General features: G+C 45.8%; 1 protein-coding gene and 1 long non-coding RNA gene across 3 annotated transcripts in view; both read left to right on the top strand.

Annotated features, from left to right (window-relative positions):
• LOC130123352 (partitioning defective 3 homolog) overlaps window positions 1-13,098 on the top strand; it is a 315,854-nt gene extending 302,756 nt beyond the window's left edge. For both annotated transcript variants that reach the window (XM_056292485.1, XM_056292486.1), the window contains 2 exons: window positions 4,606-4,748; window positions 9,891-13,098. In XM_056292485.1, coding sequence (XP_056148460.1) covers window positions 4,606-4,748; window positions 9,891-10,293 — 546 coding nt within the window. In that variant the 3' untranslated portion in view covers window positions 10,294-13,098. The remainder of the gene's footprint in view (window positions 1-4,605; window positions 4,749-9,890) is intronic.
• Window positions 13,099-15,396: 2,298 nt separating this feature from the next.
• LOC130124583 (uncharacterized) overlaps window positions 15,397-18,054 on the top strand; it is a 38,271-nt gene continuing 35,613 nt past the window's right edge. The window contains exon 1 of the long non-coding RNA XR_008811370.1: window positions 15,397-15,463. This is a non-coding gene — a long non-coding RNA (uncharacterized LOC130124583). The remainder of the gene's footprint in view (window positions 15,464-18,054) is intronic.

An 18,054-nucleotide genomic window follows, 5' to 3' on the forward strand; every position in this document is an offset into this window, starting at 1 on the left:
GATAAAGTGAGAGCGCATGAACAGAATCCTCTGTCCTCTGGCATTCTTTCATAGCTTGATAAATCCAATTATAACGTTTCGTCGTTTTGCAATCTGCAATGTTAACCAGAATCATGCGATTTAATGGGTTAGGCGGAATAGGCTCATATTGCATGCAGCTCTGTAAAACAAAACGCTACGGTGTGGGAAAGAGGGGGCGCGGGTCACCTCTCCCTTTGTCTCTGTTGAACAGCGGAGCCTGCTCGTAATGAAGCACTCGACGATTCCATCGCATTATGTTTGTTTACATCAACTGCCTTGCATTCTCTATTGTGCTATTGTCAGCAATTGGATTTTCCCATGACAACACAGTGTTGGGTAATTTACTCTCTAAAAACCAGGGACTCCTCCCCGATAGGTCTTTTTAGGTTCCAAAGAGAGATGCTCATATTTTGGGGTTCATCAAAAGCAAATGTAATCCCTGAAGAGTCCTTTCCTAGAGGGTCCATGTAGCCAGCGGTGCTTCAGCAAGATTCAACACACTGTAGTGTATGGATGGATTGCTATATAAATGCAATCCATCCATCCATTCACTACAGTGTGTTGAACCTAGCTGAAGCACTGCCAGCTACATGGACCCTTTAGGATGGGGATCTTTGATCAGTCCTGTGGGCTTCCTTGATGTCTGTGATCTTGGGTTTCCTGGACAAGATTTGTTACTGCAATTGCATGTTTTTAGACTCTCGCCTCGGCCATACCAATGGGCTGTATGGAAAACAGGAGCATGTGTCTATGAAATTCAATTACCTCCCCCTGCGCATATATTAGCATTTGGTTGCTTCATCTGTCTGTTCCACTGCACATGTGAAGGAGCCAGTGTCCTTGTTCTTAATTCACCTAGAACTGCCCCACTTACATGTAGGGACTGTAGAGCCCATGAGATGGTGCTTTCGATCATTTCATCTATAAATATTCCCATTTTCCAAACGGTATAGCCTAAAGCAAATCAAATAGAGTACATTTACCTTCAGTACATTTACAGAAGACATTCGCCATTTAAGAATACAGTCTCATTGCCAGTACACACCATAAATCCCAAAGTAAATGTGTTCTTTTAATAAGTTGATTACATTCTGTAACATGAACTTTTATCCACAATGCAATACAGTAACACAACGGCATATAATTTTCAACATGGGTGGCCTCAGTGGGATCAGAATCTAACATGTGCAGTGTTGGTGACATTGTCGAATCATTGTATTATGTGTCTTTCCATCCCCATATGGAACCACTAACTGTGTTTTTGTAGAGAACCCCAACCAGGTTTTGCCAACTTTTTTACATTCCATCTCCACTTAAGTGCAGTGCAGAAATCCACATGTTCAATGTTTGTCATTTATTCATCTTTTGTACAATTTTACTTTCCCCCCCCCCCCGTTTATCAACATGTGTCCATTTCTTTGCTATCTTTATTTTTAGCCACATCTCTTGTTAAAACATAAGCTATTCTGTGTCACTGAAAACATCCTTATTTTTCAGTGTAGTTTGGAGAGCATTGTGGGTAGTGTGGTCTAATTCCATCAAAATGACTGATGCCCGCTCTCGGCGCAGCATCGCACCAGGTTTATTGCACTCATTTATACCACTGAGGGACTGGAGGAGTGCGTTCATTCTATGTTGAGTGGGCTGAGGGGGTTAGGGAAGGAATAATATTGCTTCTTGAATTTTGCCACAACATTTTAATACCACTATTATCTGGGTCTCCTCGGGGTGTTTTCTCGTCCTCCTCTACAGTCACTGTGGTTAGGAAGATGAGCCAACCAGTCGAACATATTGAGACTGTAATTCACCCGCTGGCAGTTTTCAATTCGGATATGGAAACCTTTTATTGGAAACGAGGCAATGCACCTATACATACACACACACATGCATGTATGCACGGACAGCCACACACACACACACACACACACACGCACACACACACGCATGCATGTACGCACGGACAGCCACACACACGTGGGTTCTGAGTTGTTTGTCCACCTGTCGCCATGACAACCCATCAGCCAGGCTGCGCCAGTTGGTCCCAGAGATGATTGCTCATGCCCAATTCTGTTTTGATGGGAGTTTCTCCGTGGGCCCCTTAATCTTTTTATGGCCCTCCCACCAACCCAAGTCTACATTATTCCCATTGTGCTCCTAATATATTGCATGGCTGTAATAGTAATTAGATTGGGGTTTGTCTTGTGACTGATCCACGCACAGTCATTACGCCCCCACTGCTAATGAACATCAGAGGAACCGAAGTTGGTTTGGTGGGACACACAATGGGGAGTAGGGGGGAGGGGACTCAACGGAAGCAGCAACAATGAATAAATGAAGGTTTGCTGTGTATGCGTATGTGCATGCATGCGTGTGAGGGTGAATTCAAAATTTGTGTGCAATGAAACAAAAGGCGTATCTACATTTATGTGTGGATGCTTGCGCAGATGTACAGACAGACACCAGAGTCCAAGCCATTCAGAGTGTGTGTGTGTGTGTGGGGGGGGGGGGGGTTTCACTGTTAGATTAGTATTGTCTCTTTCATTAACACATGCTAACTTCCGTCACCTCTCATCCCCATAACTATGCTCCAAGTCTTCAGCATGGGCCCTCCTTCCATCTCTGTCTATCTGTCTGTCGTCTGTCTGTGTCTCTCACCCTCTCCAATTTGACCGGTGAGGAGGGACAAACACAGGGTCTGTCTGCCTGACTAACTCCTGGTAAGTGTTTGTGTTGTGATGTTTGGGGGGGGGGGGTCCTGGAGGTATCCTGTGTCCTGGAGTGCCGCAAGTCTAACAAAACTGTTGTTAGACTCATGGTGGAATCAGGACTCGACAGTTTTTGCTTTAGACACCATTTGTTTGTTTAATTTGCTTGGAAGGATTACATGATCTGTAATGTAGGTCTTTCGGTTTTGGGTTTTTGGTACATTTTTTTAAAATTTTGTACTGTTTTTTGACCTGCGAGGCCTGTCGGCTTAATGTCAACCCACCAGGCTACCCTACCTTTATAAACGCAGGGCTCAAGGAACCCAGAATGCAGAATTTCTGATAGTGATGTAATGCATTGTGAAGACAAGCATGGAAATTTGTTTGGAAATTTGTGTTCATTCACTTTGCCTGAAACGCCAGCTTCATTTTAAATCAGCGGTTTGTCTGATAGTAAAGACGATTCAGCTGACTTATTTGACATAATTCTGTCTCTAAGGTGATATTTTAAATGAAAATCCCAAACCTAGGTAGACCAATCACTGATGGATAAGTTTAAAACAATGTAGCTTCGGCGTCTGGGTAGCGTAGTGGTCTGTTCTGTTGCCTACTAACACGGGGATCAGCAGTTCGAATCCCCGTGTTACCTCCCGCTTGGTTGGGTGTCCCTACAGACACAATTGGCCGTGTCTGCATGTGGGAAGCGGGATGTGGGTATGTGTCCTGGTCGCTGCACGAGCGCCTCCTCTGGTCGATCGGGGGACCTGTTCAGGGGTGGAGGGGGGACTGGAGGGAATAGCGTGATCCTCCCACATGCTACGTCCCCCTGGTGAAATTCCTCACTGTCAGGTGAAAAGAAGCGGCTGGCGTCTCCACATGTATCGGAGGAGACATGGTAGTCTGCAGCCCTCCCCAGATCGGCAGGAGGGTGGAGCAGCAACCAGGACAGAAGAGTGGGGTAATTGGCCAGATACAATTGGGGAGAAAAGGGGGGAGAAAAAAAAACCAATGCAGCTTTTTGCGGGGGGGTTACCTCAAAAAGTGTTAGCTTTTCAGGCCTTTTTTTTTTCTAATGGACTATACATTTTCAAAAGTCTCACAATCTTGCAACTAATGACCATGTAGTCCCTCAATTCAAACATGAACATTAACAAATAAATATATTAATCAATAACCCAAACCGTAGTTACAAGGTTTTCATCGAGCGGGGGTGTTTAAAAATCTACCTGTGAAAAATCGACAAAGTTGTGGGATCACCTGCTCCTTCAGACTGAACATGGTGATCTCATATTGAGTCCTACTGTTAGAGCCAGGACATGGATTAAGAGAAGATGATTGACTGAAAGTGGGTTTTTAAGCTTCGATATGAATTAGACTTTCGCTATCAGTGACTTTGTGTGAATGAAGAAGGATCAGTAAACAAGTATTGCATCCTACACACACATTCTGTACACTCACTGTACATTCACACAGATGACGGCAAACAGTAATTGGATCTTGTGTGGAGCACTGTCAAATGGCGGACTGATAGAGACATAAGATAATGGAGAGATGGAGATAGATGGGTGGTTGAATGTAGATAAATTGAGAGCTAGATCGAGATAGATAGGTATGTACTTGTGATGGAAAGCTGAACAACAGGCACGTGAGAAGTTTATGGTGGCAGATTAATACATACGTAAATGGAAAACAGAGAGGATGGATGGATGAATAAATACATAGATAATAGTAGATGGATGATAGATCGATGGACAGATGCTTAGATAGGTGGCTAGACATGTAGATTGGTTGAGTTAGATACATTTATTTACTTGTTTGTGGAAGCAACCATTGGTGACGAAGACATAGATAAACTGTACTGACCCCCCTGTTGTTTCAGCCTAACACCACCAGCTCTGGTCCAGGTGGCTACATCCAACCAGGCCGCCACTCTGTGTCGGTGGAGGTCCAGATGCAAAGGCAGAGGCAGGAGGAGAGAGACTCGTTCGCCCAGGCCCAGAGACAGTACAGCTCCCTGCCACGGTGAGGCCAGTGCAGAGAAAGTGTGTGTGTGTGTGTGTGTGTGTGTGTGTGTGTGTGTGTGTGTGTGTGTGTGTGTGTGTGTGTGTGTGTGTGCGTGCGTGCGTGCGTGCGTGCGTGCGTGCGTGCGTGCGTGTGTGTGTGTGTGTGTGCTTAAAGATGGGGAGGGATATGCTTGTTTTGATGCATTTGCTCTTCTGTCTGAATTTACATGTGTGTAAATGTACATATTGTTTGTTTCTATATTGGTTGCCCCCCACCAATATAGAAACAAACACACACACACACCAATTGGTGTCTGTCATTGTGTGTAAGTCATGGGGGGTTTACATAATGTCTAGCCGTATTTAATTAAATGATTGCAAAGATGTGTATGTGTGTGTGTGTGTGTGTGAGGGAGAGAGAGACAGCGTGCACAAGTTAGGAGGGTATGCTTAAAGAGAAATGCATGTGGTTGATGTATTGCCCTGTCTATCACCACTAAGCATGATGAAAAAAGGATGTGCGTGCATGTGTGTAGGGGCATTTGGCGACGTTGGTGAGCAGATGTATGTGCAGCCATGTCTATACATAAAATCTGTTGTTTGTGGTTCCGTCATTCAAAATGTGTGCTACAGGGGTGTGTATGCGTGTGTGCATACATATTGTGTTTATGTGTTACATTTCCGTGCATTAGTCTGCCTACTTACTGTGGGTGAGGTGCATTCATTAGCATGTCTGTGTGCTATGCCTTAAAAGGTCGTAAATGTGTGTGTGTGTGTGTGTGTGTGTGTGTGTGTGTGTGTGTGTGTGTGTGTGTGTGTGCGCGTATGTGTGTGCGTGCATCGATGGATGTTTTGTCTGTGCCATATCAGATATTGTAGATGATATCTAAATTAGGACAGAGGTTTTGTTAATTTGGTCCAGACTGCAAAACGTATTTACATGTACACACACAGATGCATAAATAAACATCATTAAAACCATAACTGACCGATCAAGTTACACTCTTCCTCAAATCTGACTTGATCATTGTTGCCTCCCATAATGCAGTTCGCTTTGACTCCCTCTGACTTACTCCGACAGTAGTGCTGAGCAACTGAGATACTGTCACTCCCGTGGTTATCATATGGAATTTTACATGATATTTATGTATCACAGTATCTGCTTGCATATGCAAAAATACCGCACTTAAGAAGACAGCTGAGGGTCCTCACATCGAGTACAACATCAAACCCAAACTAGTTTTCAAATAATACTCCCTCAAATGTTTCAGAACTGGATTTGTGAGAAATGTTCCTAGACAACAAAATTAAATCACATATGACGCTCTCCAAGTTTGATCCCAATACGAGACCACTGAAAGATCATAAACAGTGGCATTCATCCCCATCTGACAGTCATATTTTTTAAACATCTGTAGTGCATCACGAGTCAGGTTGAGGCCTGAGGCCGGCAAGACTGTGGCTTTTTTTCCTCCTCAAATCCCCCCCCCTTTTTTTTTTTCTCCCTAATTGTACTTGGCCAATTACCCCACTCTTCCGAGCCATCCTGGTCACTGCTCCACCCCCTCTGCTGATCCGGGGAGGGCGGCAGACGTCCACGTCTCCTCCGATACATGTGGAGTCGCCAGCCGCTTTTTTTCACCTGACAGTGAGGAGTTTCGCCAGGGGGACGTAGCGCGTGGGAGGATCACACCGACCAGAGGAGGCGCTAGTGTGGTGACCAGGACTCATACCCACAACTGGCTTCCCACCTGCAGACACGGCTAATTGTATCTGTAGGGACGCCCAACCAAGCTGGAGGTACACGGGGATTCAAACTGGCAATCCCCGTGTTGGTAGGCAACGGAATAGACCGCCACGCCACCCAGATGCCCGACATTCAGTTATTGCCCCTCCCCATCTGACAGTCATATTTTTTACCCTTCTGTACTACGTTACAAATCAGGTGGAGGCTTGAGGTTGGCACCACTCCGGCTTTTTTTTCGTTTTCTGGTAAGGTTATCTTTGCCGGTGTGGAAACTACGCCCAGGATTGTCGAGTTTCATCAGGCAAAAAGCATGTAGGCGTGTCTGCAGTATGGTTTAGGGTTTAATTACACTTTACTTGCATTGCCTTATTCAGCCTCATCCACTTGTGCGAGGCCAAAATGAGCATGTATGACCTGGCATACGTCATCGCCGTAGCCTCGGTGCACATGCGTAACATGAATTCTGTGTGCGTTATCTACTAACGCTTCACCGCCGTAGCCTAATCCACTGTTCCTGACGCAGATCCCTTCCTTGATAAATATTGCAGGCAGCCGAGTTGAAAGATTAATGAGCCGACGTCTCGCTCCAGCGGTCAGAGACAACGTCTCGCGGCCTCTCTCCTCCGGTTTCATACTAATTCCATTAAGAAAACTGCTCTGTTTGGATAAGCGTGGCTGTATTATCTTAAGGACCTTATTGTTTGACTTACAGCATACCACCGTGCTAAGTCACAGGCTGGGAGTGTACTTCGATGGACTGTCGGCCGCAATCTTGATTGGATTCATATGGGCCCCGAGTTCTTCCTGGTGGGCCGAGTCTCTCCAGCCCCGAATGTTTGGTTTGTGAATAGAGACGTGATTAATGGCAGTAGTGTGCCGCTAAAAAACAGCGTTTGTTTTAGATAAAGGTCAGTTTCCTCGCGGGTGGAGGGCTTTGCTAAACGCGCGGAGCTCGGGGTGAAAATGAAGCCCTGCCATTTGAAACGATGACAGCGGCAGAAATGGGCTTCATATTCACCACTGGCAAATGCCATTGATCTGAAAGCTAAACTAATGCTATTACAGGGCACCGAAAGCTGGCTGCCACAGCTGCAGTCGCATGTAGTCACTAGATTGACAGAGAGATGGGGTCAAAGCCACGTGTCTCTCTCCCTCTCAATCTGCTTCTTTCTTTCTGTCTTTTTTTTCCTCTTTCATGACCGTCATGACTGTCATGTGCCCTTACCCTTTATTTATTTATTATTTATTTATATTTTTTGTTCTGCCCTGCCTCCATGGATGTGTCTATGCACTCAAGCCTGTATTTCCATGTTGCCCCCATCCGTGCACAGTACGTGCACACCCTTGGCACGGCATCAGACCAAGGGAGAAAGGAGTCGGCTTATGTTTCCCAACGGGGAGGTGGGCAGGCGGGCCAACTTCAACCCCTTTGTCAGCATGTGAAATAAAATCAGATGCCGAAGGAAGCACACACACACACACACACACACACATCTCTGAAAATTGGAATCGCTCAACCGTGCATGAGAATAAACCTGGGCTATATTCTCCTCCTATCTCACAGGCCGAGAGGCGCATCCATCCCCGACTGCATTCGATCTCTGTTGAATAAATACAAAAGGGCTCTTCTATTTTCATTAGAGGTTTTTTGTTTGTTTTGGTTTTTTTCCCTCTCTTTTTATTTTTCGCCCTCTCCTCACTGATCAAATCCAAACACGGGAATAATGCGGCTTCTTCACAGCTGGCTGATAAACCTGCTAATTATTCATGACTCGGAATCAGAGGCTGGCTGATTGTTGTGCGTGTGGGTGTGTTGTTTCTTCTTCTCTTTCTCCTCTGCTGGTTTTCTTGCCCCCGAGATAACCGGGTGGAGTTGTAGGGCTCAGAACACTCATGCATATCATATGGGCGCGCACGCGCACACACACACACACACACACAAACGCGAGCTGTCACAGAGTGACCAGCCAAGCAGAAATGAGAGGTGATGTCACACATCTGGAGTTGCCTTCCTGTCTTTTTGTTAAAATGGGAGAGCCTCCCCATACCCCCCATCCTCACCCCCGAAGCAGCCTCAAAACCGCCCGTGCCTTTCAGATACTCATGTCAGATGTCAAATACCAAGCCTAGCAAGTCCACTGAGGACAAGATGGCCACCTCATTTTTTCCATCCGCTAACGGCCCACTGTCGCTGTCTGTCAGCTCCAGTGGCTGTTTCTGTCTGCCTCCAATTGGGCCTAATGGGCTGGAAGGGGGGCTGTGACATGAGGTGGTACTCCTGTGTGTTGTAGCTGTAGGCTGGTACTGACCCAGAAGCAGCATGTGTCAGGCTGAATTGTCTCTGTGTCTAATATTCATTGTAAGATGTTTCGTTGCTATACAAATGACCCATTTGTTCAACCAAACACCAAACTATGGCTGCAAGGGGGCGTCCGGGTAGCGTAGCAGTCTATTCCATTGCCTACCAACATGGGAATCGCCAGGTTGAATCCCCTTGTTACCTCCGGCTTGGTCGGGCGTCCCTACAGACACAATTGGCCGTGTCTGCATGTGGGAAGCCAGATGTGGGTATGTGTCCTGGTCGCTGTCTTGGCGCCTCCTCTCGTCAGTTGGGGTGGCTGTTCGGGGGGGGGGGGGGGGACTGGGGGGAATAGCGTGATCCGCTAGTGCAGTGGCACTAGCGCCTCCTCTGGTCGGTCGGGGCACCTGTTCAGTGGGGAGGGGGAGCAACAACCGGGACAGCTCGGAAGAGTGGGGTAATTGGCCGGATACAATTGGAGAGAAAAATCCTAAAAAAAAACTATGGCTGCAAGTAATGACTGTCTTCGTTATCGATTAATCTATCCATTCTTTTTTAATTAAGCATTTAGTCTATAAAACGTTTAAAAAAAAAAGTAAAATGCCCATCACAAGTTCCCAGAGCCCAAAGTGAGGTCTTCAAACAGTTCATTCCCAAAGAAACCCAAGTGCTCATTTTATAATGATATGAATTGGAGAAAGACGAGCATTTATTTGCATTTGTAAAGCTTGATATTTTTACTTTTATGATTACCAAAGTTATGAACACTGCACCAAACCCCACCATATCACTCCACATGGCACTGGTGAGAGAACCAACATGCAGTAAATCTGTTTGGTTTGGTATTTTTACAGCCAGACCATGTTACGTTAACAGGAGTATTGAATCCAGTGTGGGTGTGTGTTAGGCCAAGGCAGAGCAAGTGAAAGACCATTTCCTGGCACATAGGTCTGTAAACCTTTGCATAATTTTGCATATGGATGCACATGTGTTTGTCTCTGCCATGTTTAGTCCTTCATTGAAAGAATTGCTTAGGGAACCAAATGAATCAAATTAAAATCTCCCATCTCTCTCATTTCCCCACTCCCCCCCCCCTCTCTCTCTCTCTGCAATAGACAACCTAGAAAGAACCCCAGCTCCGTCTCCCAGGACTCTTGGGACAAGGCCTACCCGCCCGGCGAGAGCTTTCAAACAGCCAAAGACAACCCCAGGTACTCCAGCTACCAGGGGTCCAGAAACGGCTATCCGGGCATTGGCGGTGTCAACGCTCGGGTCCTCCTGGAGGCCCAGGAGCTCCTGAGGCAGGAACAGCGGCGCCGCGAGCAGGAGGCCAAAGAGAAGCTGGCGCAAGAGAACGCGAGCGGCAGCGGCGGCAGTTATGAGAGCTACACGTCAGTGCACCAGAAGGAGCCGGCCTCCCCGAAGGGTCCGTATCGCCAGGACGTACCGCCTTCGCCCTCGCAGCTTGCAAGGCTTAACAGGATGGGATCAGAAAAAGGGAGGCTTTTTTATTCCTGAGAATGACGTATAGGTTTGACGGACAGATGTGCCTGATATGAAGACTAGAGGGCAGGACAACAGAGGACTGAGACTAAGGGACTGAGTTTGGGTGTTAAACAAAGGCTGGATCTCAGGCTTCTCTTTTTTACCCCCTGAGGAAAAGGGCAAATATGGACGTTGCGACTATGGACATAGGACACCCCGCAGGTCTTGTAGCTTAGAGATGATACTGGAGATAGACAAGTGTAAGGTTGGCTCAGTATGTGGGTGTTTGTGTTCAGGCCCTCTCTGTACTGATGACCTACTGGTAGTCAGTCAGTCAGTCAACCTACAACGCACACGACACACTCGGTGCCTTCACTGCAGTCATGGACATGACAGTTCTTCGTAGTTGTAGAAGAGATATCTCCCCCAGTGCCATGATTCATTCAGATCTGGCCTCCTCACGTTTTGACAATCAAGCAGGCTGACGGGCAAACGAGTGGGATTCCTTTTTCAGGCCATGGGAAACCGTATGTTTGCGTGTGCATTTGTGTGTGTGTGTTTGTATATATATATGCGTGTGGGTGCGTGACAGGGTACTTGAGTACTGTTTGTGTATGTGTCATCATATACCATTTCACTGCCACACTTGACCTATCAAGCACATTTGTTCGAGCTGTGTCCCACTGGTGACCTCACTCGCATAACCAACAATCCCTCACCCCACACCCTAGTCGGTATGTCTCCAGACAAAAAAACAAAAACACACACCTCTACTGCTGTAAGCCTTCCTCAGCATTCTGTGTGTCTTCCTCAGATGTGTTTCCTCTGTGGCTGAACTCTGTCCCCTGAGCGTTCCCTCGGGAGCAGAGAAAGCAAGGCAAAATGTATGGGGGGGGGATGAAAGAGAAGAAGGGCACAGAGCACGTTATTAATGAAAAGCCCCACTCATACATGATTCATGCTGTGTGTCATCTCCACAGAGGAGACCCAGGCAGAGAAAGGGAGACAGCTCTTGCCGCCTGGCCTCTGCCACATCGCTCTGGGCTCGACTCGCCGGCCTGCCTGCCCGCCTGTCTGGAGCTTTGGCTCTCCTCCTCCTCCTCCTCCTCCTCCTCCTCCCTTCCTATTTTCTTCTCCTTTTGCCTCCCACAACAACATCACCTTCAACCACCCCCACCTCCTCTCTCCTGTCATCACCCCCGCCTCACCTCCTCACTCATCTTCCGCCGTCCTCTCCTCCCATACCCCCTCATTTTCTCCAGTCAGATTCAGCACTGAATTTTTCATTACAAGCCACCTGCTGCCAGCCAGAGCCAGAGAACACAGCCACCAGAGGCTCCGACAGAGGGCCCAGCTTCTGACACCCGCAATGAAAAAGGGACAGAAAGAAAGAGAGAGATACAATAAGTCTCCCACTGCATGGTTAGCTGCAGTCCTCCCCGTAATCATGCAAAATTGAAAAAGGAGAAAAAAAATTGTCCTCAGGAGATGATTGCACTCAGTTGCAGTGACTACATTTACATCACCTTTTCCAGCATTTACCCGATTAATAAAGACTGAGTGAATAGTGTGTGTGTGTGTGTGTGGGGGGGGGGTCTTGGCAGGACATGCGGCTGTTTGGGGAATTCAACCTATAACCATTCGAGGTTCGGACAGTCTCCTGAGCCGCCTCAAGCCACACAGCTAGCTGGTTGGTAGTAGGTCAGTATGTATGGTCCTCCCAGACCACCGTATACTGAACCCAATCCTTCAACAGCATTCTGCCTGCAAGCAAGCTATGAAAGAGAACTGAAAGTGACAAAAAAGAGAAAGAAAGAGGTTAAACCTGAGACAACAAAGGGAACTAAAAAGACATGCATAATTACCCTCTACTCCGAGGTGCTCTCCATATGCGGAGGAGTACCATACAGCATACATTATCTCCTGTTTGCTAATGAAGGCCCTCTCTGGGAAACAAACCACCCACTATTAGGGGTTATAAATAATAAACATGAGACAGTTGGAAAAGGTAACACTTTACAATGGCCTTAATGAAAACCTCCCCGATACATAATGGAGTCAACAACAACAAAAAAAACAAAAATAGTGGAGACATGATGCAAGCTCAAAACATTACACATTCACATGCTGTGCTGTTGCGTCGACACTTGAAGAAGGCCATTGTAAACTATTACCTAAGAATGTGCTGGTAAAACTATTGAGCCCCATAAAGGATGATTAAAGCATAGCACCACTTTGGGGGGGAACCTCTTCGTGGTTAGCATCCAGCTGGAAACGTTAGCATGTTGCGATACGCGGACTAGCCCAATTTAGAAGGATGTACTCGAACTGTGATCTATACAGACTGTAAAGCGTTGCTGTTGGGATGTAGTCCCCCGGTAGGTCAGCTGACCTCATTTAATCCAAAATCTGGTGAATATAAGTGCCTGAGATACAAATTCACAATATTTAACACGATGTGGTTTGTTTATTGGTGACACAGTACCACACAATCTTGTCGTGTGCTTTTTTTAACATTTTGATGTCAGCATTACAAGTGTCATTTTATGGGGGTACTTTTCCTGAAGATGTGTTTTTTTTTTGCCCGTTTGTTTTTGTCTTGTTTTTAACCACAAGAGCCAACACACAGCAATGTATTTGAATCCCATGTGACATTGCCTTTGACCATGCTGTACCATGATGTGTTTTAAAGTATAAAAAAACAAAAGCTATTGTAAGCACATGTGCAATTATTTTTTGTTTTCCAGAAAACTTTTACATATATTAAGCAATGTATGCAGCCGCTTTTCCTGTACATATCTAATTTAGAATAAAACGTACGGCTGTTTCATCCTGTTTACAACATCTCCCGTCTCTGCCTTGCCTTTCTTTCCCTCGATGCCTGCAGCTTTGAACCAGGATGAGACCTCGCTCCTTCCTTCGCTGGAGATACACTCCGCTGTCGGCTCCTGTTGTCAGTCTTTCTGAGAGAGATGCTAAGATGTGTTATATGTATGTATGGGCATAGACATAGAAAGGTTGGTGGATGAATCAAGATATGAATAGAGAGAGAGTGAGAGAAAACAGATACACAGACAAGTAGGCAAGTTTGTAGATAGCTAAGTAGATAGAAAGTTAAATCAATGTGGGTAAACAAGCTCAAAAATACACTAGTAAGGGCGTGGTGGTCTATTCTGTTGCCTACCAACACTGGGATCGCCAATTCTAATCCCCGTGCTACCTCCGGCTTGGTTGGGCATCCCTACAGACACAATTGGCCATGTCTGCAGGTGGAAAACAGGATGTGAGTGTGTGTCCTGGTCACTGCACTAGTGCCTCCTCTGGTCGGTCGGGGTGCCTTTTCGGGGGGGAGGGGGAACTGGAGGGACTAGTGTGATCCTCCCACGGCCTCGCGCTACGTCCCCCTGGCGAAACTCCTCACTGTCAGGGGAAAAGAAATGGCTGGTGACTCCACATGTATCGGAGGAGGCATGTGGTAATCTGCAGCCCTCCCCAGATCGGCAGAGGGGGTGCAGCAGCGACCGGGACGGATCGGAAGAGTTGGGTAATTGGCCGGATACAATTGGGGGGGGGGGGGTAAAAGTACACACACAAGACACTAATAGTGATATAGAGATCCATCAGAAAAACAGACGGACACAAATAAACATATAAACAGACAATATCAATGTTTTTGAATGGATGAGGCGATGCCAAGACACCCGTCGCAGTGTATCTGACCACTTTTACACTTGGCAGTTACAGGCAAGTGCTTGAAAGTTGTCAACATTAACCTAGTGTGCACGTGTTGGGTCTATTCATGCTGTCCGTGTGCGAGTACAGCCACTGTGTCGGGCATAGTGAGGTAATCCACCTAAATGTCACTGTGCTTCCTGTTATTAAGTCCTGCCTCGTTCCCTTTGTCCCTCACCGGGGACCCGTTGAGTGACTCCAGCTACCGTTGGCGTTCCGCAGGTCAGAGGTGACGTTCTAGCCAAATACCATTAAGGCCGCTTAAGCCTTCTTTGGGGGATTGCGCTATGAAGCGGAGAGAGCAGAGGAAGAGTAGGTGGAAAGAGAGAGATCCTTCCGTGTCATCCTGCACTTTTTATCTTTCAAGGCGGTCTGGTCTTTTTTATCGACTGGGCAGGGCAGCGTGAGCAGAATGAGGCTCGCTTGCCACGTTAAGAGTCACACCTGAGGAGGGATTGTACTCCCCCCCCCCCTCTTTTTTGTCTTTGATATCTGAGTCAGACTGTCGATGACCTTCAGAGCCCCCCCTTGGGGCACACTCAGGAAACACACGCAGCGTAGCGTCTAGTCACAGAACCAGCATTAGCCCTCCTCAGGTTTAACGCGGCTCATTTGAAACCGGTGAAAAACATGCAAGAACCACCAGCTGGATCCATGCTTGGTGTCTTTGGATCAAAATCTTCAACGCTGCCCTCTGCCTGTTATGCGCTTCACTGCATTGATAGTAGCAGCGTTCGTTACTTTGAACTCCAGTATTTCAGATGATATTACAGCCAAATACATACGCGGCCTTTTTTTGATTATTAAGTCAGTATAATTCACTGAAGATTTCTCTTGCTACATATGCACTTCAGAAAAATGAGTCAAATGAGCCGTGTCCATGTTGATTACAACATAAGCAGTCCTCCAAAGTGGACCATGCTGTTGTCCTGGGGCCTGTCTCGTGAAATGTTCAACATAGGGTTCCTCACTAAGTTCACAGAACCTAACAAACATGATCACAGTTAACTGGTATCACGACGGTGGATAACAACTTTCTCTGTCAGCTCAGCTTTAGGTACCCGGGCTAGGATTAATCCCTGTGCACCACCACATAAAATTGTGATGTTTGTGGCAAACAGCCAATTTCATGAAACATGAAGATGTCTCGGGCGGCTTGTTTCTCAGCAGAATCCCGAGGAAATATGAAGAAACACAGTGAAATGCAAGACCATCACTGTTGCCAAGAACAGAGAGGAACGCTGTTAGAAAACTGCTGACTGTGTAAATTTGTAGGTCAAGCTTGATTATCACTGCCCCTATTATTAAGTATACAAGTCATTTCTAAATATATTATCTTGCATGCTTTGACTAACAAATAGTTTGTAAGCTAAGCAAACTCTTCCTCGTTATTCTCTATAATAGCTGCAATCCTAGCAGTGTGACGAGATCATGGATGCAGATCAAGAATAACTGAAAACATCATCTAGTGGTAAGTAGTTTTCCCGGCCTTATTCTTTTAGTGTTGCTTTTGTATATGTACTGCAAAACAGCTTAAGACCTGATGTGATTTGCAGCACACTAAAATAATTAATTATTAAAAACTGTAATCATATAACAGAGACAATCTGTCATGGTTGGGGTCCTGGGAGGTGTTTCTCTGACCCTGCTACTGGCAGGTCCAAGCAAACCTCTTTGATACAGCCTATGTGCGTTTGAGTTTGGGCTTTACAGCTGTTATTACAAGTGCATATGGTTGAGTGGATTTCTCATTTGCAATTCTGAGGGAAATTCTGATATTGTTGGAGCAAGCACACAGAATCCCAATCCCTGAAGCCCAACACAGAATTTGGTATCAAAGCAAGCAGTGTGCAAGAATGACAAGCTTTCATGGATTATGTAATTAATAAGCAATCACATTTTGTTATCGGGGAAATGACGATGAGATATTGTGCGCTCAGAGAGCGTTGCAGAGGTAAATCCATCCTTTTGCCTTAGTCCTAGCAGAGGTCTGAGTGTGAATACATATTGCCACAGGAGGTGATTGCTTCCTTTGCTCCTACAGTATGTCTATTACAAGAAGATTAAAGTAGTCCTCCACTCAAAAATGTGTTTTTCTTATTTTTGTGTCCCCTAATATGTCTGACCTTGACTATATTAACTTGTACTTGTGCAGTTTGTCACTACAGCGGTGTTTTCACATTCCTCTACTGGAGGAGGAGGTGTCTGTGCACTTCCCTAAAATCTGAGAATCAAACATACCCCGGGCAAACTAGATTTGGTACGTCACAAATCCAACAGCCAATCACTGTCTAATATGCAAATGCAGGGCGGGCAAAGAAAGCTGAAACCTCCTGCGCAGAGCGGACTCGTCAATAGGAGAGCGAGTTTGCATTAGCATAGTGAAAGTTTTGACAGCAAACATGGTAGGGTCAGGGGCGCCGGAATCGGGAGGGGGGCGCCAGGGGCCACACTTTTACCCTTTTTCCACATTTTTTAAAGTCAGGAATCCCTGTATCCTCGCTAATGCCCCTATATTGCAACACTTGCGGTAAAAAGACGTTTCAATCATTCCCGTCCATTCTAAGATTAGGTCAAATAAAGCAGGCAGACATCAATCAGGAAAAATATTCACATTTTAATCCAATCAAAGGGTACACTGCAACACAAATCAAATGCATTGTAGCCTAGCTAGCAACCAATAAAATGATGTGTATTTGCATTGTTTGTGTTTGAGCCGTTAACTTAGTGTAAACTACTAATAAGACACGTTAGTCCCTAGTCAACGGATCTGACCCTTTAGCCGAGCGGTTAGTGACGTCGCCTTGTGGTGCAGTGCACCTCGTTTCAAAATCCCGCACTGGGCAAGAAAATAACCGGCTACATTAGCTGACGTCAGCTCTGCTAGCTATCATTATACACATGCTTCTACAAAAATGTCAGAAGAACCAGGGAATAAGAAAGTAAAATAAAATAAACTTTAACAGTAATGTTATACGTTACACCCCCGCCATCCACAACTCCATTGGAGCCTGGCCCCCCAAATCGAGAACCAGCGCAGCCAGAACCCGAAGCAGCAGCTCCAGGACCGGTGTGGGTTCCATTTCTGCCCTGGTACAATATCGACTCGGGGGTCTTTCGACTACATTTGACGTCGAAACATGACCGAAACAGGCTGTAATTCTTTTCGTAATGTTTTAATTCGTGTTAACGCGTAAAAATATGACGTGTTATCTTTACGTGTTAAGAATATTACGCGTTAACACGTCACATTTTGACATTATTGACAAAAAGGAGACTTCCATGTTGTTTGGCCAAAGGGAAAGATACTTCAATGCAGAATAGAGTGGTTAATTCTGCTGAACACATGGCAACATTACCGTTGCTACTGCTTGCTTGCTTGCTACTACAGGGTTACTGTCTTGTAAACTCGTAGTTTAGGCTAACTGAACAAGAAATGCTTGTATCTAATCCCACATGCACTAGCTGGCCTGGTTTATGGTTGAATTATACCGCTACCCCGTGGGCAGGCAGCAGAGTGGGATTTCAAAACTGAATACAATGTATCACTTAAGTGCTCAAGCGCAACACAGAACGCTACACGGAGACTGCCTAAATGCAACAAAGTAAAAAGATGGGGCGGACACGTGTGTTCAGTAACGTGCGTTACTGTATTAAAACCGCAAATACAGACATACGGAGCTGCGCTCCGGTGCACTCTTGTAGCACCCTGCATTTGACGTAATAACGTCAAAAATAAAATTTATATGTAATATATATATAATATATATCCACAACATATGTAATATATATATTACATTTTTAGTGTTGTAGCGAATTCGGGGGACAACGCAACCACAGCAACTGCCGCGGCCGGGAAGCGAACCTGTATCGCCCGCACCGCAGGAGACATCGCTAGACTAAAGGATCAGACCCGCCAGTCAGCGGGTCTTTTTATCCATGCACATTACAGTATATATATATATATATATATATATATATATATATATATATATATATATATATATATATATATATATATATATATATATATATTTGTTTTTTACGTGTTAACACGTCAAA

Source organism: Lampris incognitus, chromosome 14 (assembly GCF_029633865.1).
Source record: "Lampris incognitus isolate fLamInc1 chromosome 14, fLamInc1.hap2, whole genome shotgun sequence".
NCBI classification, from domain to species: Eukaryota; Metazoa; Chordata; class Actinopteri; order Lampriformes; family Lampridae; genus Lampris; species Lampris incognitus.